Source organism: Lepidochelys olivacea, assembly GCF_965140295.1.
Source record: "Lepidochelys olivacea isolate rLepOli2 genome assembly, chromosome: 11".
In the NCBI taxonomy this organism is placed as follows: Eukaryota; Metazoa; Chordata; order Testudines; family Cheloniidae; genus Lepidochelys; species Lepidochelys olivacea.
Window position 1 is genome coordinate 45,530,275 of NC_140421.1, and position 27,412 is coordinate 45,557,686.

At 40.5% G+C, this 27,412-nt stretch overlaps 1 protein-coding gene across 1 annotated transcript in view; it reads right to left on the reverse strand.

Moving 5' to 3' along the window:
- Nucleotides 1-27,412, reverse strand: part of TTN (titin) — a gene marked incomplete at its 5' end in the record, with an annotated part of 307,317 nt that overhangs the window by 235,328 nt on the left and 44,577 nt on the right. Inside the window, 15 exons of the mRNA XM_084642843.1 lie at nucleotides 1,226-1,458; nucleotides 1,573-1,851; nucleotides 1,956-2,234; nucleotides 2,343-2,624; nucleotides 2,787-3,065; nucleotides 3,183-3,470; nucleotides 3,607-3,885; nucleotides 3,981-4,259; nucleotides 4,739-5,017; nucleotides 5,115-5,396; nucleotides 5,941-6,504; nucleotides 7,651-7,929; nucleotides 8,716-12,621; nucleotides 13,515-13,627; nucleotides 18,502-26,509. Coding sequence (XP_084498969.1) covers nucleotides 1,226-1,458; nucleotides 1,573-1,851; nucleotides 1,956-2,234; nucleotides 2,343-2,624; nucleotides 2,787-3,065; nucleotides 3,183-3,470; nucleotides 3,607-3,885; nucleotides 3,981-4,259; nucleotides 4,739-5,017; nucleotides 5,115-5,396; nucleotides 5,941-6,504; nucleotides 7,651-7,929; nucleotides 8,716-12,621; nucleotides 13,515-13,627; nucleotides 18,502-26,509 — 15,629 coding nt within the window. The remainder of the gene's footprint in view (nucleotides 1-1,225; nucleotides 1,459-1,572; nucleotides 1,852-1,955; nucleotides 2,235-2,342; nucleotides 2,625-2,786; nucleotides 3,066-3,182; nucleotides 3,471-3,606; nucleotides 3,886-3,980; nucleotides 4,260-4,738; nucleotides 5,018-5,114; nucleotides 5,397-5,940; nucleotides 6,505-7,650; nucleotides 7,930-8,715; nucleotides 12,622-13,514; nucleotides 13,628-18,501; nucleotides 26,510-27,412) is intronic.

Below are 27,412 nucleotides of genomic sequence, written 5' to 3' on the forward strand. Positions count from 1 at the left end.
AGCTCTCACTACCTGCGTCGTTGTGAGCTTCACAAACATAAATCCCACTATCCTCTATTTTCGCACTGGCTACTTTGAAAGTGGCAAAACCGTCTACGAACGCAATGCCATATTTAGAGGGGTCAGTGACTTCATTCCCATCCATGTACCATGTAACTTGGATTGCGGGCGTGCCTACTACTTGGCATTCGAAACTGGTGGATTGTCCTTTTCTCAAAACTACTACGGGGCTAGGCTTCTGAATAAACCTGGGTGGTTCTAAATATGAACAAAAAGGCAAGACTTTATTTACTCAGTTTACATTCGAGAAATATTTTTTCTAATAAAAAAGAAACAGAATCCAAGAGATTAAGGGCATAAAAATGCACACCTTTCACAAACAGGTTTGCTTTGCAAGTTGCTGTCCCAACATCGTTGCTTATTTGACAGGTATAGTTCCCTGAATCAGAAGTCTTTGCTGAAAACAGCTCTAGCACACTTGACGTATCATCCTTCCAGACAGAGCGAGTGGCTCCTGTGAGAAGTTCTTTGCTGTCCTTAAACCACTTTATCTGCATAGGAGTGGTACCATTCACAAGAGCTTTGAACAGAACTCTAGCATTGGGTATAACATCTTGTGACTGTGGTTTTTCAACAAAATACGGGGGTTCTACAAAGAGTAAAAGAGAGGAGGAAAGAGAAGGGTAGGAGAAGAATCATTTTATGATCAAAAAGTCCAAAATAATAAATTGAAGGTCTTGTTCTCGGGAAGGAATAAGAAGCTCAAACCTTTGACTGTTAAATATCCACTGCACTGGTTACTTCCTGCTTTATTTGTTGCCTCACAAGTATAAGATCCACTGTCTGAACCTTCCAGCTGGTTGATTTCCAGGAATGCAGTGTTATCATGGAAAGAATATTTGTATTTTTCACTAGCCGGTATCTCTTGGTCATCCTTGTGCCACTGGATACTTATGGGATGTGAACCAGACACTATGCACTCTAAGTGAATGAAAGAGCCCTTAATGCTGTCCATTTTCTTTAGCTTTTTTGTGAACTTGGGCGGTATGATAAGATCTATCCAACACAGTAAAAACAAAGTGTCAGCTCATTTGGCCATACTGCTAGTTCTGGTATCAAAAAGTAAAGCACAAATATATTTTAACCTCCCCCCCGCCGGAAGAGAGAGACAATACAAACCTAGCACATTAATGCTAGCGGTACAGCTGCTGCGTCCAACATCATTTTGAACCTCAAAAGTGTATTCTCCACTATCTTTCTTTTCCGTATGAACTATCTTTAAGACGGAGACTTGATCCGTAATGCTGATTTTATATTTCGGGCCCAAAGTCAACGCCTTTCCATCTTTGAACCATTTGGCTGCAATGTCTTTGGTGCCTGAAAATCTACACTGCAAGGTTGCTGGGTCTCCCTCAGTGACGTCAATTGACACGGCCTTGTCAGTTATTGTTGCGGGTTCTGTGATAAATAAAGGCATACATACGTGTATGTCAAGTGTATTTTAAAATATTCACCGTACACATTAAAATGAGATTGTTCGCATTCTCTGAAAACATTCAGTGCTGGACCAACCTTTCACTGTTAGTAAAGCAGAGCATCTTTGAAGTCCCGCATCATTTTTAGCCTGACAGAAATATTTCCCGTCATGCTTCACTTCAATAGACCTGACAAGGAGCGTTGCCATGTTGTTCACAAATGTCATTTTGATATTGTTATCTTCAATGACGTCATCGTTATCTTTCAACCAAGACACTGTGATCGGCCAAGAACCCTTCAAGGCGGCCTGAAACACAGCGCTGCCTCCTCTTAGAGAGCTAATGTTTTCGATCTTCTTCACAAATTGCGGGGGTTCTATCGGGAAAAAAAAACAAACTCTTGGTAAGTTTCAGCTGGAGGGCAGAACGGTGTAAGGTAGAAGAACATACTTCAGCTCTATTTCCCCCACTGATACCAACCTTTTAGGGTCACCCCAGCGCTGCAGACGCAGCTTCCTACCGCGTTTGTTACTCTGCACTGGTATTCACCAACATCTGAGGCATCAAACCTGAAAACGTGGAGGCTAATCAATGAATCCTCAATGCTTATTCTGTGCCTCCTACTGCTTCTCACGGGCTTGTTGTCCTTCAACCAAAATACTTCAAATGGAGGCGTACCCAACACCTCGCACTCCAACGCAACATCAGAATCCTTCAGTACTTCCATGGGTTCAAACTCCTTGCTAAAATAAGGTGACTCTACAGCGCAAGAGAGAGATTGTGGTTTGTATTAATTAAGCTTTGGAACCTTTTAATGATGCAACTAAATTGGAGCGGGAATTGGGGCTGGGGAAATTCGACACAAACCTTGGACTGTGACAACACTACTGCAAATATCTTTGCCGGCATCATTTTTTGCCTCACAGATATATTCCCCACTGTCTTCAATCGCCACACCCATAAGTGTGAGAGTCACCTTGGAACCCACGAAGGACATCTTGTATTTGGCACTTTCCTGAATTTCCCGGTCCCCTTTGAACCAGGTGATTTTTATTTGAGGGGTGCCAGTTACTTGGCAATCTAATTGCGCGTAATCTCCTTTCTTTAACAGTTGTGATGGCTCTGGCTTCTGGACGAAGGTAGCAGGTTCTAAGGATTTAAGAGAGGCATTAAGAATACAGAAAGAGGTGAAGAGTTTAAAAGGCAACAATGGGCCAACTTCTCAGTTCACCGGCACCTTGAAGGCTGCGCCAGTGTGACTGAGAGCAGCCCAATAACTCAAAGATGTCAATAAAGAAAGGGAATGCAAACCTTTCACAAACAAGTTTGCACTGCACGCAACTGAACCAGCCACGTTGCTGACTTTGCAAATGTAGTCCCCTGAGTCAGACGGCTTTACTGCGAAGAGTTCCAAGTAACTCGCTAAAGCTTCAGTCATAATATAGCAGGCTCCGCCGGTTTCCAGCTCACTGGCACCCTTAAACCACTGTATTGTGAGTGGCGGTGTTCCTTTTAAGGAACTCTTCAAACGCACCGTCGATCCGGGTGCCACTTCTTGGGACTCTGGTTCTACAACGAAGCTGGGTGGCTCTAAATGGGCGTTTAAAAGAAATAATTGCAAAGAGTAAAAAGTGTGACCTGCGTGGTGGGGAAGAATGAATCATTAAATGACACGTCAAGAAGAAAATACAAAACGATCCGCCAAACCTTTTACAACCAAAGTGCTACTGCTCTCTTTACTGCCCGCAGAGTTTGTGGCCCTGCAAGTGTAAATGCCAGAATCGTTCGTGTCTAGATGTTTTATTGCCAAAGACGCAGAACCTTCCGCAAATACTACTGTGTATTTGGCACTGGTGGTTAGCTCGCCGTCATGCTTAAACCAGGAAACACTCATTGGAAGGGAGCCAGAGATTTTGCAGTCCAGGAGGCAGGAGGCGCTAACTACGCTGTCAACATTCCTCAATGGTTTAACAAAGAACGGAGCAATGGCTCGGTCTGTTCAGTACACAAAAAAGAAAAAAAACAAACAAACAATACGTGCAATGAGCATTTCAAGGTGCAGCCTGATTTCTGCCCTATCTGGGCTTTAAATCTGAACAGTGTTGTCCTTTGCAAAGAGCAAGATACCAACCTAACACAGTGAACGTGGTGGAGCACGAACTGCGGCCAACATCGTTCGCAATCTCGAACGTGTACTCTCCACTGTCCTGCATTTCGGCGCTATAAAACTTTAACTGGGCAACGTTATTCTTAAAACTGAATCTGTACTTTTTACTGGAAGCCAGAGGTCTGCCATCTTTGAACCATTTCGTTTTTAACTCTGGAGTGCCTGCAACAGTATATTCCAAAACGGCTGGGTCTCCTGCAGTCACCTCAATCAACTCAGGTTTCTCAGTAATTTGGGCAGGTTCTATAACAGAATTACACAGTGGTTATTAGGGTCAGAATGGAATCGCTTTCCTTTATGTGTGGAACGCTGCGAAGGTAAAGTGTTTCTACACGGACCTTTGACTGCTAATTCTCCAAAACACGTCTGACTTCCGGCATCGTTCTCCGCCACACATGTATACTTGCCACCAGAACTGATCTGGAGACCCGTGATCTGCAGCGTTGCAAGACCATTTTCAAAGGTCACTTTGACTTTGTTATCTTCTTTAATAATGTCTTTTCCCTTCATCCACGTTATAGAAATAGGAGCGGACCCTTTCACAACGGACTGTAAGGTGACTGTGTCTCCAACAAGTGCAGTAACATTTTCGACTTTCTTAATAAAAGATGGTGGTTCTAATTCGAAAGAAAAAAACCTTACTTTACTACATCTTTCCCATATTCATTGTTATTTTAAAAATCAACTTGCCTAGTATACAGTATCAATGCACTGGTTAATTAGCTACAGCAGAAGGGCCATTTTGGGATGGGTGGGGGAAATGTATTTCCAAGCTGGATAAGCGAAGGTTTGAACACATCACTGGCCATAACGTGTTCAGCCACCATGTTGGTGAGGGTGAATGGTAACTGAATTTCTGTCACTTCTTGCAGCCTAGTATAAGAGTTTGCACTGGTAGCAATTCTAGTAAAAATTTGCCTTCTGCTTTCCCTTCCAAATTCAGAAGCACGATGGCAGATACACACAAGATATAATGGTACATTAAAGAGAATAAGAAAATAGAGGGGAAAACAATTAAGAAGCAGGTTTTTAAGAGACAAGATTTCTTCTACCTCTACAGTATGTTAGGAGAGAGAGTTTTCCTTTGCTCACTGACCTTTCAGTATGAACGTTGCACCGCAGAAGCATTTACCAACTTCGTTAGCTACAACGCACTCATATTCACCAACATCTGCACTATTAAAGGAAGAGATCTCCAGAAAAACAAGAGATTTCTGAGAGATCAATCTGTATTTTTTACTGCTGCGAATCTGCTTCTTGTCTTTAAACCAGCTAATTTCGAATGGTCCAGTACCAGCAACCTCACACTGAAGTATAGCGTTTGTTCCTTTCACTATCTCTGCCGGTTCAAGTGTTTTGATGAAAGAAGGAGGTTCTATAAAAGTATTAAAGCACCAATAAAAAATTAGTTACTGACACCAAAACAGAAAGTCATTTCTCAAATAAAATTGCCAGAGAGTGTCAGAACAAACCTTTGACAACTATTTCAGAGCTGCAGCTATCACTGCCAGCATCATTAACTGCTTCACAAGAGTAACTTCCACTGTCTTCAACTTTCGCGTCGGAAATATCTAGCACAGCTACAGAGCTGACAAATGACATTCTGTACGTGTTACTCTCTCTAATTTCTTTGTTATTCTTGAACCAAGTAACTTGGATTTCAGGAGACCCTTTGATTTTGCACTGAAGGTGTGCTGACTCTCCCGGTGTCAGTAAATAAGATGGATCCACCTTCTTCAAAAATGATGGTGGCTCTAAAGAAAGATTTCAAAAAGAAAGAAACCTGAAATCTGAAGCTCTGAAAGATTGATTAAACACATTAACATTTAGAGGTGCTAAGAGGAATCTCAACCAAGCCACAGTACTAGTGATTCCTGTAAAATAAATAAATAAATGCTTATGTAAACAAATTGAGATTACTTGTTCCCCACCCCGGAATAAACTAAATAACTTCTTGGTGAATATACATGTTTATTTAAACAAACAAACAAAGAAAGATTAAAAAACCCAGGAATAAACTTAAGAATTTCTTGGTAAAAAGAAATATTAGGCGACACGGAATACACTGAGAGCTAAAAAAGGAACATTCATTAATAACAGTCACAATAGGTTCAATAGAGACAGGAACGCGGAGTACATACAGTGTACTCTAAACAGAATCCTGAGAGCAAGACTGAGGAAGAACAGTCTACCTGTCATCCTATGCATGCTATCTCCTGTATTTCTAGCCTGCGTAGATTTAATAGCTATTTCAAGAATTATAACGTTCAAAGTACAGTAGATGAACAACTTTCTTACCTCTGATTGTGACAGTTGCAGAAGAGGAGCTGCTTCCAGCCTCATTCGAAACAGTGCACACATAATTTCCTGAATCTTTAAGTTTAGCCAGGGGGATTTCAAGTGATGCTATTTTGTCTTCAAAATAAATTTTATAATCTTTTCCTGGGGGTATTTTCTTCCCATCTTTATTCCACGCTACGATTACTTTCCTATCTTCATCTACTTGGCACTCCAGACGTATCTTCTTGTTGACAGCAGACTGCACGGACTGTAACTCCTTAATGAAATGTGGCTTATCAATAATTACCATTTCCCCCTGGCAGGTGTCAGCTCCAAACTTGTTTGAGGCTTTGCAAGTGTAAACTCCTCGGTCGTTTACTGTAACATGTTTAATCTCTAAAATATGCTTATTATCAACGGTTGAAATCTTGTGGTGTTCTGAAGAAGAGATGGCAGCGCCGTCTCTCTGCCATACCGTGTCGATCACCGGAGTGCCTGACACTGTACATAGGAACCTGGCACTTTTACCCACAAAAGTAGTGATCGATTCGGGTCTGGTTAGAAAGGTTGGAGGAAACGCTTCTGCAAAAAGAAATGATTTCATGGTTATATTGGGCTGGCACCAAAGCCACTCTTGTCTCTATGTCTGCCAAGGGCAGAGAAAAGGAGAAGCATAGTTGGTCTTCGGACACACGTTTCAAAATTGTTTAAGCTAAGGGTTGAACAATAAAGAAACTGGAAAGTGGGAAAAGAATGAAAACATTTTGACCGTCTGAACCGATATACAGCAATGATCATTGTAGAGCCAAAAACCAGTATTTCATTTAGCAAGACTGGCCAGAATGCCAAATGCTTGTGATTCTGTTATTAATTTATGCTGCGTTCATAATTTAACCAGTAATGACTGATCCAATAAGGAAAGGAAACCGAAAACCAAAAACCCGGTACATTTAAACCACAGCAAAATATAGGGGGGAAACACAGAAGATTATATATATGTTGTTTTTAACATGTTCATAAAATCGCGTGTATTGAGATATGCCTGTAAACAGCTTTTATTCACGACACGATCACTCTACCCAACCATTCAGTAATTACTGTCCAAGCACGGTGCTTGAAAGTTAAATAAAGCAGAGTACAACTAGAAAATGAATGAAGGTAAGTATATACTGAGCACTACATCGAAGAAGCTGGATCCGATACAAATCTTCAAGAGGACTGTTGTCATATATTAAAAATAATTTGAAATTCTTCTCCCAGGGCTGAAGAAACTGAATTCTTGCTCGACAGCTCAGAGACCACAGTGACTAAACAAATTAATTGGCATTTTAAAAAAAAAATGTATATCCACATATAATTATTTTCTGGAGGTTAAATTATGTCATCAAATAATATTATCGGTTTAAAGTGGATTTGTTTCTCCTTCCCCACCCCATGACGTCTCGAAATCCTTTGAATCGATTACCAACTGGTAGATGGTTTTTCCTTCGCTTGATGCAGAAAACAAGGGGGGAAAAAACAAAACAAAAATCCCTGACACTGGTGTTGCCAACATTCACTTCTTTGCCGTCTTCAGGCCTGTCAGATGAAAAGACTAGCTATCTGGGCCCGTGTGCAATATAACAACAACTCGTCATCCTAAAATAAGGATTTTAAAATGATAAAACAGTGAAACAATCGGAGGATGTTAATGCAAAAATAAAATGAGCATTAAGATGCCGTACTTACCAGTCACCGTTAAAACAGCTGTAGAGCTTACACTACCATACTGGTTGGAAGCTTTGCAACTGTATTCTCCACAGTCAACTACTTGAGGTCTTGGGATTTCCAGCGTGGACACGTATTTAGTGGTGCGTATGGAGTACTTGTCGCTGTCATATATTTCTCGGCCAGCTCTGTACCACTGGAATCTTACATTAGGAGCAGTCTCAATCTCACAGCTAAACTTGGCCAGGTGGTTCACAGCTACTTCCTGCGACTCGAGTCTCCTCCTCAGTATGGGCGCAACTAGAATTGGAAGCATAAATTAATTCGAACAGCCGCTCCTCAGTATAGGTACCCCAAATAACTGTTAATGAAGTGACCAACTGAAATTAGGTGGGTGATTTACTAGCAATCCAAGGAAAGTGACTGTAAAGAAAACAAAATGACTGTCAAAAATGGAAGCAGACGATAAGCAGTGCTAAACCTAGTGAATGGACTACATTGCAGTGCGTAATGAAATCAGAAAAAGTGCTAAGAGGTGATACTACTAGACATGCGTAACAATGTGATATAGAAATATACCACGTTGTACTGGAAGAGTGGAAAACGAAAAAGTGTGTGCTAAAAATGGTGCAATGATTATAAAGACCTGTTGCAATGATGAGAAGGATAAAAACAAGAAAACCGATCGCCGCTTTGTGGATAAGGGGATGAAAGTGTCGATGCATGCGCTGTTAAGAAATTCTGATGCAAGCAGAAGTGTAGTCGACACTATTACACGGGATTGGGTTTTTATCATTTATGAGACGAAATCAAAAAGGCAACTAACTGTATTACAGAAAAGTGACAAAGTGCGAATCACTTTAGGGAAAAAAGTGGGAAGGAAAAACGAATAATTGACAGAATGTCAAAAAGGACATGGGAAGTGGAAAAAGAATAGGGGAAAACTATGGTTAGTTCTGTGATTACATTCATGAAGTCTAATTACTTTTCATATCCGTATCGATATGGAGATACAGATATATATGTTCTATTTAATTAGAAAATTAGTGAATATTAGGAGGCAATATTTTATCCCCATAATCCAACCTCTTTTTACAACTGTGAGTTTCGCTGATGTTGTTGTTTTTCCACCTTCATTCAGTGCCTCACAGGCATACTCTCCTTGATGCACTTCCTTGTGTACTTTGTTGATTACTAGTGTGTATGTGTCATGATCTTGTAAACACTTGAACTGTTTGCCTGAAGACACCAGTTTACCCTCAAAATACCAATTCACCTTTTTGACGTTTGTTATAATTGATATAAGACTTAAGCTATCACCTTCCTCGACAACAGTGTCTACAAGGTTTCTGTGAATGACGGGATAATCTTCTCTAACTAGCCTGTCCTCTGGCTTCCCTGCCTGAGTTATGAGACCCTCTCCACCATCTTCCTCAGGTATTTCTTCCTTTTTCTGTTTCATTGTCAGTGTCTGCACTGGTTTCTCCAATGGCACAGCTGCTAACGCAACGTCGGCAGTGACTGCGGTTGCACCGACATCTCTGATCTGACTTTTGACAGCAACGGTGCTGACTGCTGGAGCAGGCAAAAGCCGATCCAGCTGCGCTTCGGATTCTGTGGTTATTTCAGCCTGCTGAGGCTCCAGCGCATCAGAAATAGGACTCGCGGATTCCCGCTGCACTGGCTTATCAGCTACAGTAGCAGATGAGATTTCTGCGAAAGGTGCATGAGTGATAAACAACTTCTGAGGCTCAGTTACTGACATAGCTCTGGGTTGTTCTGCGATCAAAATATGTTTTTCTTCGTAAATAATCGAATACAAAGCAGCTTTTAGTTCAGTTTTCAAACCAGCTGTCTGAGGGTATATTTTTTCTAGAGAGACCGTTATTTCTATGGGACTGGAACTCCCTGTGGTTATAAGGTAGGTGCACATTGTATATTTAGGTTCCTTGTTGACTTTCACTGTCTTTACTTCAATATTTTTTATATCACCCAACCGTTCGGAAGACAAGAGATGTTGTTCACTCGTCATTGCAGCTTTCAGGGCACTTCTGATCTGAGTCTTTATGTCTAAGCTACAGCCCTTGGGAACTTGAACAACAAACTGGTTTTCTTTGGAAAGGACTTCTCTTTCTTGGATTTCATGTACGCTCAGTGTCTCCTTTGGTTGCTTCTCTACCTTTACAGTTCCAGTTTCTGGCCTCGTTAGTTCGACTGCATATTCTTCCTTGAGAGGCAGCTTTTCTTCCAGTATTAATGGAAGCCTCACTGACTGTCCTTCTTGAATTCTTGCAGCAAAATCGTGTTCTGCGGCTTCTAACACATTTGCACTCTCTAGTGGAACACTTCCTTCCTCGGTGCAAACAGATTCTGAAAGGAATCTGGGTTCAGATTTCACCTCACTGCTCACAGTCTGAATCTCCTCAAATGTTTCAACGTGACCCAGGTCTAAGGCCCTGCTCTCAGTCACGCTCGATAGCTGCATAACTGTTTGAGAGTCTTCTTTTCTCAGGGCAGCTTTCTGCTCCTTTTCTGCCGCACTGATAATTTGTTCTTTTGGCAGAGGTATATCCTCAGCCACAGCGGTAAGACAGGTCGGTAGCTGAGGTTCAACTGTAGCTGTGGAGTGTAATCCTTCGGTACTGCTCCGAAAAGCTTCCAGTTGTTCTGCAAATAACCTGCTCTTCTCTTCTGTTGTTGCTGCCCGATTAAACATTTTTTCTTCTCTCTGGAAAGCCACGTGGGATACAGGTTTTTGAAAAGCCAGCATGTCTTCCTTAGGCAACACATGCTCTGACTGGGTTGTCTGGAGATGGAGGGCGGAAGGGGGCTCTTTGACAGGCTGAATGCTAACCGCCCCATCCAGGGCAGGAAACTGACTAGTGCTTTCATAAGAGAGGGGGGTTTGTTCTTCTGAGACTAAAGCGTGAAGCAACATTGGGGTTTTCCTAGAGACTGCTTGATCCTCGGGCAGCGCCACAAAACTAAAATGTTCTTCTCTAGGGAGTGTTGTTTGCCCATGTACCACCGGCAAATTCAATAGCTTTGCGCCTTCCTTTTGGGTTTCTACAGTTACTGTCCTGTCTGGTCCGGGGACTTGCTGCGCGTGCTCACCCGCGAGCTGCTGCTTTTCTTCTGTAACGAGAGCAGCTTTTACAGCTCTCTCCTGCACCAATGCACCCTTTTGCTGAGCTGCTGAGGGGACATCAAAGGCGCCCTCTTTTGGAAGCATCCTTTGGGAATCAGTTATAGGCATGTGTAATTCCGCTGGCAATTCCAGTACTGGTTTCGCTTCCGCAGGTAAATCCAGGGCGTCTAGCTCCTTGGCATGAGCTTCGCCTATTTGCTGCTGTTCTACAGCTAAGGCCAGTTGAAATACCTTCTTCTCGCCTTCCAGCATCTGGAGACCCTTCTGGCGCGTCGGCGTTTCTAGCGCGAAGGAAGTTTCTTTAGGCAGCTCCTGGATATCTTCAACTCTGGGGGTGTGTAACACCTGCGGGGGTTCGCGGACTGAGGTCCCTGCCTCAGTCTCTGCGCGCGGAAGAGGCACAGCTGTGCTAGCGGTCACTGCAAGCTGCTCTTCAGCCAGGGCAGAGAGAAAGGTAGATTTCTCTTCTCGGGCCGCCTGCAGAGCTATACTCTCCGGAGGGTGAATCTGCAGTTCTTTTTCTTTGTCCTCTTGGCTGCTTTCTTCTATTAGTGGCAAACAAACAGTGGGGCCCACGTGGAGTTCAGGACCAGGCAACTCAGCTACTGGAGGGCTTTTAATTGGCTCAACACATTGCTCCAGCAGGCTCGGGTGCTCCCGAACCTCATTCGTAGTGAAAGCTGCTAGAGGAAGCAGCTTTGCTGATGACACCCCCGCTTCTGCAGCATGAGGAGCAACATCGAGGCTCTCCGAAGCCGCATGAGACTCCAGTACGGCCGCTTGCTGAGTAAGAACCGGCTCCGTCTGCATGCTAGCGGCTGAGTGAGAAACCTCAAGCAACGAGTCCACCTCTTCGCTATGTACCGATGGCCTGCCCTCTGTCCCGATTGTATACAACGCTTGCGGGTCCCGCTGTCCACCCTCGCCTGGCAATTTACCAGCATATAAACGAGACTCGGTAGTCTGCTCACTGACGGTTTCTTTGTCCGATTTCGTAAGATGTTTCTGAACGACTTTCTGTTCCTGATACCGAAACACAGCAGCTGTGTCCAGCGCAAGCAGTTCTGCAGAGCAAGTGGCTTCCCCCAGGGGATTTATGGCTTTACAGGTATATAACCCACCATCATCTCTCTGACATTGATGGAGCGTTAATGAACCCGACCCGTCAGGATTATGAACCGTAGTGTAGTCTACATTAGAGAAAATCTGGTGATTTCCCTTAAACCATTGCACCTCGGGTACAGGTTCTCCAAGCACTGTATACTCAAATACAACAGGGAGACCTCTAACACCCTGAACAGGTTCCAGTTTCTTCAGAAAGCAAGGGGGGTAGGGGTTTATTTTCTTTTCTAAGGGTTTCTCCACCTCTAGTTCTACAACCGATTTTTTGTAGACTTCTCCAGTCTCGTTTGGCTTCACCTTTAGATAGGCACTACATGCAGTCTCTCCATACTTATTACTGGCGATGCATGTGTACTCACCGTCATCTTCAGATTTTGTATAGAGAATGATAAGACTATAATCACTACCATCAAATACAAATTTGTGATCCGTGGAAGAGGTTAACTTTACTCCATTAAAAAACCACTGGATTTTAGGTTTTGGACTGCCAGTAACAGTAACTGAGAGCCTAGCTACATCTCCTAGACTTATTTCAACATTTGAAACGTGTTTGAGGAAAACTGGGACGCTGCCCTCCTCCGTTTTCATCTCTAATTTGCTGGAGTAAACTGAATTTTCAGGCATAAATTCAAGTGTTTTATCTCTGTCAGACAATTGAAGGCCGCTGCTGTAACTTTCGGTTCTTTCTTCCTCAGTAGACACAACAACAGAACTAGAAAAGTCTGTATGGGAAAAAATTAATTATTTAGATTTACTAAAACGTTTTGCTGAAAACTTCCATTTAGTAATCACTAGAGAACATGAATAAACCAGGTCTGTTAGTGTAGTTATTTTTTGTATACCTTCTAGCATTCTCAATACCATACAACAGCTAAACAATGAACCTGAACTCCTTTTTCTGTCATAACTCAAACTATATAATTCCACTAAATTGAGAGCCATATCATGCTATTAATTTTTATGGGGAGAATTGTTAAAAAGCTGATGGAACCATATGGCCCAAATATTTTTGTACAATTCATTTAATTTAGAAAATATTAATATGAATATTTCAGTTATTTATGCATTTTAACAAGTAGAATCAAAGTTGTGCATGTTTATGCATATTTTGCATATTACAGATTAATAAACAATTACATAACATTTATGAAAAGAGTCTAATTAATCCACCCACTAAGAAACCTTATACTCTGGTCTCAATACATTGGCTTAACTGGGAGCCATATGGGACACTGCCTTTGATTGTTTCCTGTTAGGCCTAGATACTTCCGGGGATACAATAACTCTATGATGCTAAGTGTCACAGTTCCTTCAATATCTGGAGAGAAAGCTAACTCTGTTTCCTGGGTTTTGTGGATTAAAGAAGATCCCTCGTGTTAATTTAATGTCTATGTTATGTTGTACTTTGTTTTAGTGGTGGTTTAAAAAACCAGAGGAAGAAGATCTTCAGAGAAACCTCTGTTGCTCTTTGTGGACACAAAAGACAGTAATGGAACCTTTGTTACAGCGAGGTTGTTTATCGGAAATATTTCCCTTCCCCCCAGCAGAATTTTCAAGCTAGTCAGAAACAGTGCAACATCTAGAGAGTTTGGAAACCAAATCCTGCAGTCCTTACCAGGCAAAACTTCCACTGAATTCTGAGTAAGATCTGCAGTATTTGGCCCTAGAAAAACTTGGGATGTTTCAACAAAATCAAAAGCAGTTAGTAGAAAAATATCTCCTGGTTGTCTAATAATTAATTAGATGTTCACAGTTATATGAGTTAAGTAAAAAAAATCTGAGAAAATACTGCATTCCAACCACAAAGCAAAAAAGCAGCAATAAAATGCTCCTTCAGATTCATTCATATCCCTAGAAGATACTAATCTTCTCCCAAATCAAAAATGAAATAACATTTTAAAAATCGCAGAAGGAGATGGGTAGACTAAAAAGTATTACAAGCATTAGAAAAACATTCATGCCGTTATTTAAATATTTTCATCTTTTAAAAAGGAGCATATACTGTACAATTTGTGAGTTTTTCTGTAAGAAGGGTGCTATAGTTCTGATGTACCATAAACTGCTATGGCCAGTACCTTGAAGGGGACCGATTTTGCCACCTTTACTATCGTTGAAAATTACCTTAAATCCCATAGAAATCAAAGGGACTGCTCCCTTAGTAAGGTACTAGTCAATGTGAGTACAGGTGGCCCTTAGACTCTGTGAAGACTACAGTAGAATTTCAATCCACAGGATCAGCTACAGTGATAATCACAGGAAAGCTACAAATATATTTTGTCTGCTTACTTCCAAAGTGTATTCCTTTGGGAAAAAAGGAAAAGTTATATTATAAATATCTGAGAAGGCTTTGCACCTTGGCTTTGAGACTCTGTGTGTGTGTGTGTGTGTGTTGAAAACCACCGAACAAAATTGTAAACCCTGTAGATGATGGAAACTTCAAGCCAGGGGGTGCTGCCAGACCCTCAGCACTCCTAGTTCCAGCACTCCTAGCTTTGCATAAAGGAATACAATAGAATTCATGCAGTTTTGTGTGTTTCAGGATCGTAAATTTTACAGGAAATCCACAAAAACCGTGTTTAAAATACTTTACCAACACACAAATAGCAAATTACTAGAAACAACAAATGTAAATATTTACATGTTTATTTCACAAATATCATCTACATTAATATTTAAAATATAATATTGATTACAAGTAAACATCAATTACCCTCTTTTTAAAATACCTTGTCTTTATGAATGAAAAAAGACATTTCACTTGACAATGAAATTACTATTTTTCTTAATTTCTATTTAAGATCTACCTTTAAAGGATATAGGGTCAAATACTGATTATAGTTACACCAGTAATTCCGGAATAACTTTACTGAAATCAAGAATAGCTCCGGATTTATGTTAGTGTAACTTAAGTCATACCCTGCCACATAATATTTTTATTTTAGTGTCTCTAGCCAAAGTCATACAGTGCATGAAACTGACATTTTAAATAACACTTTTTATTTTATATTTATTTTACTGCTTGTATATATAAGCAGTAAAAGTAGAGAGAGACTCTGAGCTATAAAGTTCAGATCTGGATTTGAACTTTCCCAGAGTTTGGATGGTTTGAATCTAAGGTTTCAATTTGAGCCAATTTCTACCAGAAGAAGTATGCCAGATTAGCATATTTAATACCTAGGATAATTGTTTAGGTTCCTATATAAAGTTTATTAAAGTCAACGGGGCCCATTCCTTTCAATGGGCTTTGGATCAGGCCTTTAACATCCTATTTAATCAATATATTTCATGCAAACTTCTCTAGGGACCTCTGCTGTCAAATAAATCAGTAAATGCTATGCATCTGTACAGGGAATGAATATGGGCACAGCACAAAACCATTCCTAGCCAGCTCAATGTTGGAACAAACACTCTCATTTCTCTTATCCTCCAGCATTTTCAACAGAAACTGGTTTAATGACAATGACACTTACTACTTAAATACATATGTACTTTAATGTGTACTCATATTTATTTTGTGGTCATCAGTGGTAATAATAAAAATAATTTTACATAATACTTAGCAGGGTTTAGCTAAGGAAAGTGACACCGTAATGGACTTCATCCACTCGGTTTCATTTCTGAAGGTGCCAACTCATCACTACTTGGCATCTGCACTGTGTAATGGTAAGTAAGGCTTTCCAAACTGCAGCACAGTCAGGGATATAATTTGTCGATAATAATATCAAATATTTTATTGAATATATTCCGAATTTGTAATGCGTGACTCTCAAAAGGTTTGTAAATTTGGTTCAGCTAAGCACCAAAAGGTCTAATTCCCTTATGGACACCATCTAAGCAAACCGAGTCTATAAAATGAGTTTGGAAACAACACAAAAATAGTTTGACTTGTGAGATTTCCAATACTTCCTGTTTCGTGTTGTACAGGAAATACCATGAGAATAACTAATCTCTCTCTTCAAGTATTTTGCCACTTCTGTTTCTGGTCTAAACAGAATAAGGAAGCGCAGTTATTAGTGCAATGGAGAATTTTTTAAAAAATTAGTCAACATTTTCCAAACCTCAAAAAAATTGATTTTTTTCTTTAAATCCAAGTCCTTTGTCCTATTCCCATTTAAAATCTGCATTAATAGCAGTGCTGATGGGAGAACTTTCCAAGGACGATTGTCCTTGTCTTTCTGTGAGAGAAGAGCCACACAGAATCACTGCCACAAACAGGCAAGCTTTAAAAATGGAAATATTTTATAAACACTTCAGTAAATCCTCATGTGTGGCACTCTGCCGATTTTCTTTACCATCTTTGAGGGCATCACCAAAATATTGAAGGATTTCAGTCGAAGCATGCCCACCTATTAGGAGATGTGTCTATTGAAACATCCTCATGTCTTCAATAATATTTGCAGAGCAAATACTGCTGTTTGATTTAATGGAGATTTAATAAAAATGGATTTTTAAGTTTTCCCATATGCGCTATAGGTTTTTAAGACGAGTACCACTGGACCCAATTTTCTTGGGTACATTAGGATTCTCTGAGAATGCTGAGTTCAGAATGAATCCCTACTAATGCAGTGACACTGAATAGCTTCTGTGGTGCCTACAACAACATTTTGAGACGTACAGAAACCATACAAGAATACATGTCAATCACAGAAATAAGAACGTGCGTGAAAACAATTGACTACACAAAAGCATTATTTCGTTTAAGTTTAAAATAATCATGCCTCTTAAAACATTTTGAAAGTCGAGTGACAAAAATTAATAAGTAGCCTTAGCATTGTGTAAAGAGGAAGCAAAATAATAATTATTCATCTTCAAAACAACAGTCCAGGGTTGCTGAATTTAGGGTTTCATCTAAATTCACATGTATATATTTGTGTAACCAGAAAGCACTCACATACATTATAGGGTTTTCCCTCTTTTTCTACAAATGAATTATTAAATGTAGTAAAATTTAAAAATAATTGTTTTGTTTTTATCAGTGCCGTACATTTTTGTGTAAGCTAGATAAGCTTAGGTCTGAACTGATCACTTCACCCTGAATTGACTCTTCCATCTAAATATTTTTTTATCTTTCTTAGTTCAGACCCTAAAATATTTGATTGCATAAAAAACAATTAATCTAAAGGACAATAGCTGTGCTTATACTGAAAAAAAAAAAGCTTCATATCGAGTCTGAATCCATTTGTTTCTGTCAGTTCAGTATTTAACATTATATGTTGCTGGTAGAACGATGACTGACAGAAGAAAAACGAATCCCTGGAGACTTAGTTCTAATCTTAAAATGAAAATGTTCAGTGAAAGTCTCCTGCTTTCTTACTGCTGTGTATTTTTTTATTCACAGCACAAAAGTACAGGGAAGGAGAGCTTTTATTCTTATCGTTTTATAGTTACATTCTGTCTATTGATTTATTGAATGCCTCATCTTTTCCTCTAACTCTTAAAGGTACAGTACACAATATATTTATATCCATGCTTATTACAAATCCTGAAGTCCCTACTCAGTCTTTACTGCGGGAAAACTTTAACTGGGTCTGTCTGATTCTGATCTCACTTGCATTGCTTTTGCAACAGAGTAACCCCATCGACTTCAGTGAAGTTATTCTTGGTTTACCATCAAGCTCAGTCAATGGCCATTTTTCTGGAATAAGTACTGTATAAAATAGAGATAAGGTGCATGAGGTAATATCTTTTACTGAACCAACTTCTGTTGGTAAAAGAAACAAGCTTTCCATCTACACAGATCTCTTTTTCAGGTCTAGGATAGGTGGAAAGGTTAAAAATTTGTAAGCACTTTAGGATTTGACTGAAAAGTGTACTGTGTTCAGACTAAAAGAAAAGGAGTACTTGTGGCACTTTAGAGACTAACACATTTATTTGAGCATTTATTTGTAGCTCAGGAAAGCTTATGCTCAAATAAATTGGTTAGTCTCTAAGATGCCACAAGTACTCCTTTTCTTTTTGCGGATACAGACTAACACGGCTGCTACTCTGATACCTGTGTTCAGACTGAAACGTGTGTCTAAAGTAGTACTCCATACACTTAAGTTACAAGAGCACCGCGGATTTCATATTTCAAGATGGTTGCTAGGCCCTTTTAACACAAAGATGATTGCACTTTTAAATAACACAAGTATATATACGCGCATAGGAAACGGACAAATGAGTTCTACATACGTGAATAACAGCGATAAAAAGGATGTGCAGAATGTACAAGGAATGAAATTCCACCCCGTGCACAACGCCTGCACAAGCCTTCTGCACCGCTTAACTCTCTCGCGTTCCTAAAATAGGGCATGTGGGACTGGAGGGGTGTCTGCCCCTTGTGAATTTCACTTCTCAATGAGCATTAAAGTATAGGAAGCACCTAAAGTGAATGATACATGTTTACAAACAGAATTTAGGGACAATGCAAACCTATTGTGTGTTTAATCCAAACATGTATTTGGAACTCAAACTTGGAAATTTAACATATGTTTAACACAGCGCTTGTATCAGCAGTTCCTGCTCTGTTTGCAGCTACACATCTGTATTCCCCTTCATCGCTTTGGATTAAATTTCCAATAATTAGATTATGATAGCCCATCTGCCTTTCCTCCATACAGTACCTATCCCCTTCAAGCAGTATCCCATCTTTGTACCAACTGATACTCGGGTTTGGAGCGCCAACTACAAGGCACTGGAAACACGCAGAAGCACCTACTGACGAAGTGCAGTCAAAAATATGTTTGATAAACTTTGGGGGGGCTTCTGTGACTTGGAATTCAAAGGAACAACTATCTGAGCTCTCCGCTTTAAATTCTATCTCCTCTTCTTTGGATGGCTCAGCGAATACATCAAAATTAATATTGACACATTTCTCCCCTTCCTCTTCACACTCTTGTTCTGTGACAGCTACCAACTTGACAGCTTTCTGAGAATCATCAGTGTCGCGCTCAAATTCAAACTCCAGCTCTATTTCGGTCTGGTTGCCATTTGGAAGAGTACTGTCTACAAGCAAATCAAACTTCTGTGGCCTACCCGTAGCGCTGCCTAGAACTAGACCAGTCATTCCATCCCCACTCCTGCTAGAAAGGGCTCTCTGTGAATCTAGCACAATTAGAGAACTTTTGCATATAGCTTCTCCGACACTATTCGCTGCTTTGCACTGATATGTGCCACTATCAGAATGACCTACATTCTGAATTTTAAGACTATGACTTCCTTTCTCAGCAGTCACAATGTAGCTCCCGACATCTGCGGTAATGCAGGTATGTTCTTTAAACCACTGTACTTGGGGAGTAGGGGAACCTGTCACTGTACATTCAAACACTGCCTCTGAATTTTCTAGAATTTCCAAATCAAAAAGGGGAGTGGTAAAGCGCGGGGGCATTTCAGTGACTTCAAAGTCAATTTTCACATCTTCATCTCCTTTTGCCGTCAAGCCAGTGGTTTGCTCCACCAGAGCGAAAGGGAGGACATCAAGAAAAACAATCATACATTTGTTGTCAGGTGTAAATTCCGGAATTGTGACTATTTTGACCTGCTTCTCGAATTCCTTAACCTCATTTTCGTCCAACTCTACTTCCAGAAGTATTTCTTGAGGAGAAGGCGAGCTCGAATTTTTATTTTGTTCCAAGTCAAACTCTATAACATGCTGATGTGTTACTGGAGGAGGTAAGGCCAAAGACCTTCCATCTTGAGGCAAAACTTCTACTTGGGTGATACTTTTAGCTTCCCCTATGATGTTTACTGCGTGGCATATATATTCTCCTTCTTCCGATTTCAGAACATTATGGATTTCCAAAATACATTTATCACCCTCTTTTTCTATTCTGACTCTTTGATCCGGTTCAAGCAACGACTTATTTCGATACCATTTCACACCAGGAACAGGGAGGCCTATAACTTCAGCAATTAAACCCAATGAACTGTTTTCATAGATCTTCCTCTTGGGCAAGGGTTTGATAAATGCGGGAGGCATTTCATTTCCCTTTGGTTCCACTGCTTCACAAGGTGTGCCAAACATCTCTGAGCGCTGCTCTTCGTAAGGCGACCTCCTTTCTTGGAAAGGAGAAGGTAATGTTCCGGGTTTAGGATATTCACTGGTGGGGGTTGTGTAGCGCTCTCCTGGTGTGCCGTCCCTTACCAAATCGGAAGGGGACTTTCTGTTGAAGGATGGTTCCTCGGAAGGTGTTGAGTATCGTTCAGGTGTGCCAGCTGGAGTGTGGTAAGATTCAAAAGACATGGGAGATTCAAAATTCTCAACTGACGATGGAGGTGTATAGAATCGCTCAGATTCTGCCAATTCATCCCCGCTTGTGCTTGTGATTTCTATTGACATTTCTGATTCAGGAGAAAGTGGACGGGTCAGCAGCTCCTGCTGCTGGTTATAATAGTCGTAAACGGTGCTGAAAGTGACGTCTTCAACTTCCAAAGAAGTGATACATTCCTTCTGGTCAAAGGCCTGGAAAATGGTATCTTTGAAATCTGGAACCTCCTGCTGTCCGGCTGAGAGTAAATACTTTGAGAGAGACACACCTGGCTCAGGTTCTGAAACTTGAGCAGCGTTCAGCTCTTGAAATTGCAAAACATTTTGTGATAGGCCCCTTTCATCCAGATTTCCTTCAGCAGCATTTACAATGTCTTTAGTCTGAAATGAAATTTCATTTTCAAGCTGATCTTCTAAATTACACTTTTGTTTCTTCAAGGCAATTAATTCTTCTCTTGATTGCCTTTCCTGGACTATGGATTCTTCATTTCTTAACGAACGAAGGAACTGTGCAAAAGAAATGTCCCTGTCCTGTGTATCTGATTCCCGCTGAATAGCATGATGGTCTTCAGGAATTACTTTGGTATAACACATAGTTTCAGTTTTACTTCCATTAAAAGTAGACCTGCTTATTTCTTTCATTGTGGCTTGCTCTACCTGAAGAACGTGTGTTTGTTCTTGCTCCAGTTTACATGCAGTGGGTTCTTTCTCCTTTGCAGCTTTTTTCAAGTCTGTTATGAAGTTGTCTGTTTTGGAGTCTATTCTCTCTAGCGATTCCACACCCTCAGAAACATCTGTTTCTTGCACTACATTTTGAAAATATTGACTTACAGACATTTTGGATTCTGCAGAAGGCCTACGCTCAGTCTGCCCCAATATCAAGTCTTTAATTTGTTCCTTAAATGATTCTTCCACACAAACATTTTTCTCAAATTCATCAATTCCTTTTGCAGGTGATCGCTGTTCACTAGAAAGAGGAATGTCAGCTAGGTCCCTTTTAAATATTTGCATTTCAGCCACTCCAGTTTCTGTTGACAGAGTCCGTTCTTGAACATAAACTCCCTCCAGTTGCACCTTGTAATTATGACGAAGTTCTTCACTTAAAGAAATTTCTTCTACAAGTGCGTCATTTCTTTGTAGATGGTTTATGGAGCTTTCGGTTTCTGTTTCCATGATCTCGGGAGATAACACTTGGTTTAAGGAACATATTTCTTCCGGTGATATGCTGCCAGTCTCTTTGGAAACGAATTCTTCTGAGAAAATCACTGCATGCTGTTTTAGATTAAATGCTAATCCCTGGATTTGGGGTTCTACTTTTTCTAGAGATAATTCTTGAGAATTATCATCTTTGTCCTTTATAGCTTCACTCTCTTTGGAAAACTCTTGACAGGAATAAATTCCTTGTCCTGTAGGTGATGTAGTTTTCTGTACATTTTCTTCCATGTGGCCTGTATCAGGTTCCATTCGTTCAGAAGCAGAATGTTGATCTTTGAAATACATTTCATTCTGCAGCAGCCTCTCTTGTTCTTGATCAAGATTTTGTATAGCAGAGTAAACTTGTTTCAAATCAAATACAATATTGGCTGTATCAGGTTCAGAGGCCGGATATTGGCCTTTTAAATGTGTTTCTTCTTGTTGCCTCCTAATTTGTTCTTGAAAATTCTGATCTACATTTTCTATTACAGAAGGAGCTTGTTTTAAATCAAATAAAATGTTGTACGTTTCAGGTTCTATTTTTCCTAATGTTTGTTCATTCTGATAGGTTTCCTTCTGTTCTCTCTCTCCAAAGTCAGATAATTTTTTATCATGAAGAAAGACATTTTCCTCTATGCCATGCGCAAAGCTTCTGTAATTTTGTTCATTTCCTTCTATGCTTTTTTCTTGTTGCTCTAGGTGTTGTTCTTGCTGAATTGCTTTATTTGGATCATAAAACCCAAGTTGTTCTAATTCAGGTGTACCTTTGAATTCATCACTTATCGCATGCGAATAGGGCGCATCTTTCTCTTCTATGGCAGTTGAATCTCGAAATGTCCTATTTAAGTTGGTGTCACATATGTCCTTGTCAGACAGATCTCTATCTTCTTGTACCATCGTGGATATAGGACTGAAAAAACTATGATCCTCAGATTCTTTCCTCTTTGCACTCAGCTCCTGCCCGAAGACATGGATCTGATAATTTACATTTCTAAATGGTGTATCTAAATTGTCAGTGAAAGAACATGCCAGAGGTGGTGTTCCAAGAGTTCGCTCAAGAGCAGGACTCTCTTGCTCGGGCTCTAATTTCCCTGAAAAATGCCCTGCGCCCTTGATTTCCATTTCATTACCGTTACTAAACGATTTGCTTGGCGTGCTTCCCCTGTCAAGATGGGGCAGATCAGTAACACCATTGCTAAAGTTATATTCTTCTCGACCTGTTTTTTTCAAGTACTGCTTCTTCTCAAAAGCAAAATCTTTATCCTTCACACTCTCTACTTCACCATCTGTGTCCTGACCTGCAGGAATTTCTATATTAATACATGTAGCTTTCTCAGTATGGCTTTCAATGATCTTTTCAAGTTGGTTCCTAGATGTAAACTCTGTGGTTGTAATTTCTGTTTTTATTTCATCTGTTTTGTCAGGCTGATCGCTTAGCTCTTCAGAGAGTGGAACCTGGTTGAGATCTCTAAGAGAAGCGAGTACTTCAGCTTCTTTTATCTTTGACTCTACTTGTTCACCCACGTTTATTTTCTCTTCTACTTCACTGGGGAGCTGGAAATCTGGGCTTTCAATTATAGACTCATTCTCAGGGCGTGGAACCTGGTTTAAATTGCGAACGAAAGCAAATACTTCGGCTTCTATCTTTGACTCTACTTGTTCGTTCACTTTTATCATCTCTTCTTTTTCAATCTGGTGCCGAAAATCTGGGCTTTCCAGTATTAACGGTTCTTCAGGGAGTGGAACCTGACTTAAATCACCAACAGAAGCAGGTACATCAGCTTCTTCTATCTTTGACTTCACTTGTTCACTCACATGTATTTTCTCTTCCTTTAGAATCGAGAGCTGGAAATCTGGGTTTTCAGATATTGATGGTTCTTCAGGGTGTGAAACCTGTCTTAAATCACTAACAAAAGTGAATAATTTGGCTTCGTCTATCTTTGACTCTACTTGTTCATTCACGTTTATTTTATTTTCTACCTCACTCGGGAGCTGGAAATCTGGGCTTTCAATTATTGGCTCATCCTCAGTTTGTGGAACCTGGCTTGAAGCACCAACAGAAACAGGTACATTAGCTTCTATCTTTGGCTTCACTTGTTCGCTCACATTTATTTTCTCTTCTGTTAGAATCGAGAGCTGGAAATCTGGGTTTTCAGATATTGGTGGTTCTTCAGGGTGTGAAAACTGGCTTAAATCGCTAACAAAAGTGAATGTCTTAGGTTCTTCCATCTTTGACTCCACTTGTTCACTAACATTTACCGTCTCTTCTTTTTCAATCTGCTGCTGGAAATCTGGGGTTTCAGTTATTGGATGATCCTCAGTAACTATGGACTTTCTAACGTCACACATAAATCTTGGGAGTTTGGATTCTGTTTCTTTGGAGGATGTATTTTGTTCCTTTTCCGTGAGCGCTACCTGCCTCAGGGTATTGAGGTTATGAAAATATTGACTTACGGAATATTCTCTATCATTAAGCTTGCCAGCAACTGAGGATTCATAAAGATTGTGCAACGGTTCCTTTGCAACTTCTTTCTGGATTTGTACACTCTGACCTTGAACAGTTTCTTCTTCAACATCACTAATTTGTTCTACGTGGCTATAAAAGCTCTGCACACCAGACTCTACTGTAAGATTGGAAACAGTTTCTATTACTCCTACTGTGTTCTCAGCAACACATTTGTATGTGCCAGCATCTGACACAGAAACTTCATCAATATGTAACCTGTAGCTACCATCCTCTTCCTCCTCAAATTGAAACTTCTCAGTAGGAGTTAAGATTTTGCCATTTCGAAACCAAGTTACAATCGGTTGAGGTTCACCAGATATTGAGCACTCCAGCACGACAGAATTCCCTTCTCTACAATTAATATATTTTTGTGTTTCTTTCACAATTTTTGGTGGTTCATTTACCGCAAAGGAAAATTTAAATTTATGTTTTATTGCCTCAGAAACTTGGTCCTGAGGTGGTGGCTCAGGTACAAATTCAGCAGGTTGAACTGTTTCCTTCAGTTCTTCATCTTGTTCTAGAGTCGGAGTAGGAGCAGTTACTTTGATTTCTACAGGAAATGAAAGCCGGTCTGAGTCAGAAACACAGGGTACGGGCAGTTTACTCTGAGGAAGGCGAAGGGTGGCTCTACTTTCACTACTGAAAGCTGGTTGATTTTCTTTCATTTTGTCAAACAGAAAACTAAGTTCTTCTTCCTCTTCTGTGTTATTCTTTAACAGTTCAACTTCATCGGTGGTGAATGGTTCAGCCTCAATCCTCTCTTTAATCTTCGCTTTGAGCATGCCTGATGTTGTGGCAGTTCCGTATTCATTAAATATCACGCAGGTGATGGAGCCTTCGTGCTGAGGGAGAACAGAGCGGAAAGTTAGGGTGGACCGGCTCCCTGTCGTGTGAATGGCATAGTCCTCCTGGTTACGAGATATGGGTTTGTCATTGTTATACCAAGTGACAATAGGTTGCGGATGGCCACGGAAATGACAGCCAAATATGCAACTCTCTCCTTCCTTTGCTTCCTGAGATTCAATTTCATGAACAAACAAAGGGGGGCCCGGTTCCAGAAGCTTTAGAATAGGGCTCTCAGACCTGGCAGGCTTTTCCTTTATTTCACAGACTTCTACCAATACAGACTCTCTGATTTCTGCCGAGTCTTCTAGTCCTAACATTGCATTTTCTTCACCCTTTTCTGTTTGGGTGCCTTCATAAGTATCAACAGGCTCATTGATGTTTATTGTGATTGTCTCGGACAACACATTCTCCAATTTCCTAGTTTCGCTTAATCCGTCGCAGAGAAGCACATATATTATAGATTCAGGGCTTTTCTTCTTGGCTGTCATTGCTTGGAACTCCTCCAGCTGTTCGTTTGGCTGTGTATCTATTCTTGATTCCTGTGGTTCCTTGTGTATATAACTATGGCCGATGTAGGTAGCTTTGGCAATTGGCTCTGGCTGCGCTACTGGAGGGTCTCGCAGAAACTGCTCTCTCGTTGGTTCTTCTAGTGTTATTACTGATTTTGTTTGGAATGTTTCTGCCTCGATGCTTCCTTCAGGAAACTCCCGAGGACTCCGGGAGGGTTTGGAAAGCCCCAGGATTCGTTCCATTCGCAGGTGAAAGTCCGCCGGCATCTTAACAGGCTCTGGTTTAGGATGATGCGGGGCACCCTCCTCACCGCTTGGCATTTTGGGTGAAGAGGTGCATGTATGGATTGGCTTTATTATCTGGAAGTCAGAGCGTATCGCCTCACTCTCAATTGCCCAATGGACTGGAGAGGTCCCTAGGTCTTTACCACCTCTAAAGTCTGTGGTTCGCACCGATTCAAGGAGTGATTCAGTCTCTCTCTGTGACGGGCGCAGTTTCTTCTTTTCCAGCATGGTTCTTTTGGCCTCCCGCAGTCGTTGCAGCTTAATTTTTATTTCCTCATCAAGCAAAGCATCACTGCCATGATCCCTGTCCCTTGCGGGGCGTTTGCTACCTACCTGGTCTTTATCGTACGCGAACTCCGGTCTCCTTAGGAGTTTTGGAAAGCTTATGGTTCGCACCATCCCCTTTGCAGGGGGCAAGTCTCTTAACATCTTTTCAGTCTCCTGCCTTTTATCGAAAGGAGAGCCAGTGCACCGCAGGTAAACCTTCAGCCTATCTTCTTTCCTCTTCTGAACCAGACATTCAACACTCTCATGGGTTCGTTTGGACTTTCTCAGGAAATCTAAATATTTTGCATTTTGCTCCTCTCGCTGTGCAACTAGCAGCGAAGCGGTTGACTCAGCTGAACCCTCACTATTAATGGCAAACACTTTATAGCTCCCAGAATCCCTCTCCCGAACATCTCTTACCTCTAGGCTGGAGCTGTGAATATGCATACCACTCTCTGTCTTTATTATTCTACGCAGATCTTTAGGGATAGGCCTATTATTATGAAACCATGTCATTGCGGGGGTTGGACAGGCAACGAGTTTACACTGGAAAACTGCGGGATCCCCCTCTAAAACAGATTTAAATTTCAGCTTTTGAGTGAAAGAAGGTTTAAGAGTCTCAGACCAAGACGAGGTTCTACTTGCACATCTCTGCGCAGACACAAATCCATGGTCTAAGTAGTCTTCAGAATCGGAGAAAGCGTCTCGCGTCTCGCTTTGCTTTTCAGGACACCCAGGCTCTTCACTGAAGAACAGTTCTGTAAGAGAACAACATTACATTACAGCGTACTCTGTTGCTTCTCTCATACGTTTGAAAAATGAAAAGAAATGAAATGGCAAGATATTAAATTAAATTGGGGGCATGCTACAGATTTCATCACAAATCCAGAAAAAAAATTCACTCACCATATTTGTTCGAATAAACGCAATGCCTTGCTCTGTTTTAAAGATTCTGACACGAAAATCGTTCGTTGTCTGTTCTTTCTTCAAACTGTGGACATTTCTTCTTGAACAAGCAAAAATGAATTTCAAAATAACATGTTCCTGGGGGTGTATGGTTTTGCTGCCCGAAAAGCTTTGTGTCTTTTGTTGGCAAAGAAGAAAATCTTACCTGACTTGCAGACAGTAGAATAAACGCCCTTTCTGATCCCTTTGATTATGGTAAAATGTTCAAACAATTGAGAAAAAATATTTTGAAAAATATATAAAAAGGTAGCTGTAAGTAATTAGCTAAAATGAAATGAGAAGGCGTTTATTCGAACTAATACAGCCACTAACTTCACAACGTTATGCAAAAAAAGCAAGCAACATGGACCACATATGCTATCTGCAAGCCAGTGTAAGAAATGTATAGTGACGAATTAATGTATGTACATGAAGTGCGAGGATACAATGGGAATATGTAGCTTTCACATGTCCTAAATAACATTCATTTTCTATTATATTCCATTCTTTGAATGATTGTTAGGTTGCTTACTAGTTTAAAAATAATTTCATTAAGATTTTTATATCTTCGTTTTGATTTAAACCATCGCATGCACTAACAAGAGAGTTTAACAAATAAAAGCTCACGCAGTAAACAGCTGCATAGCATGAAGTAGAAGTTAAAAGTACAGCTGCATAATTATAAATGTAAAGTTTTAAACTGATTTTAAAACTTA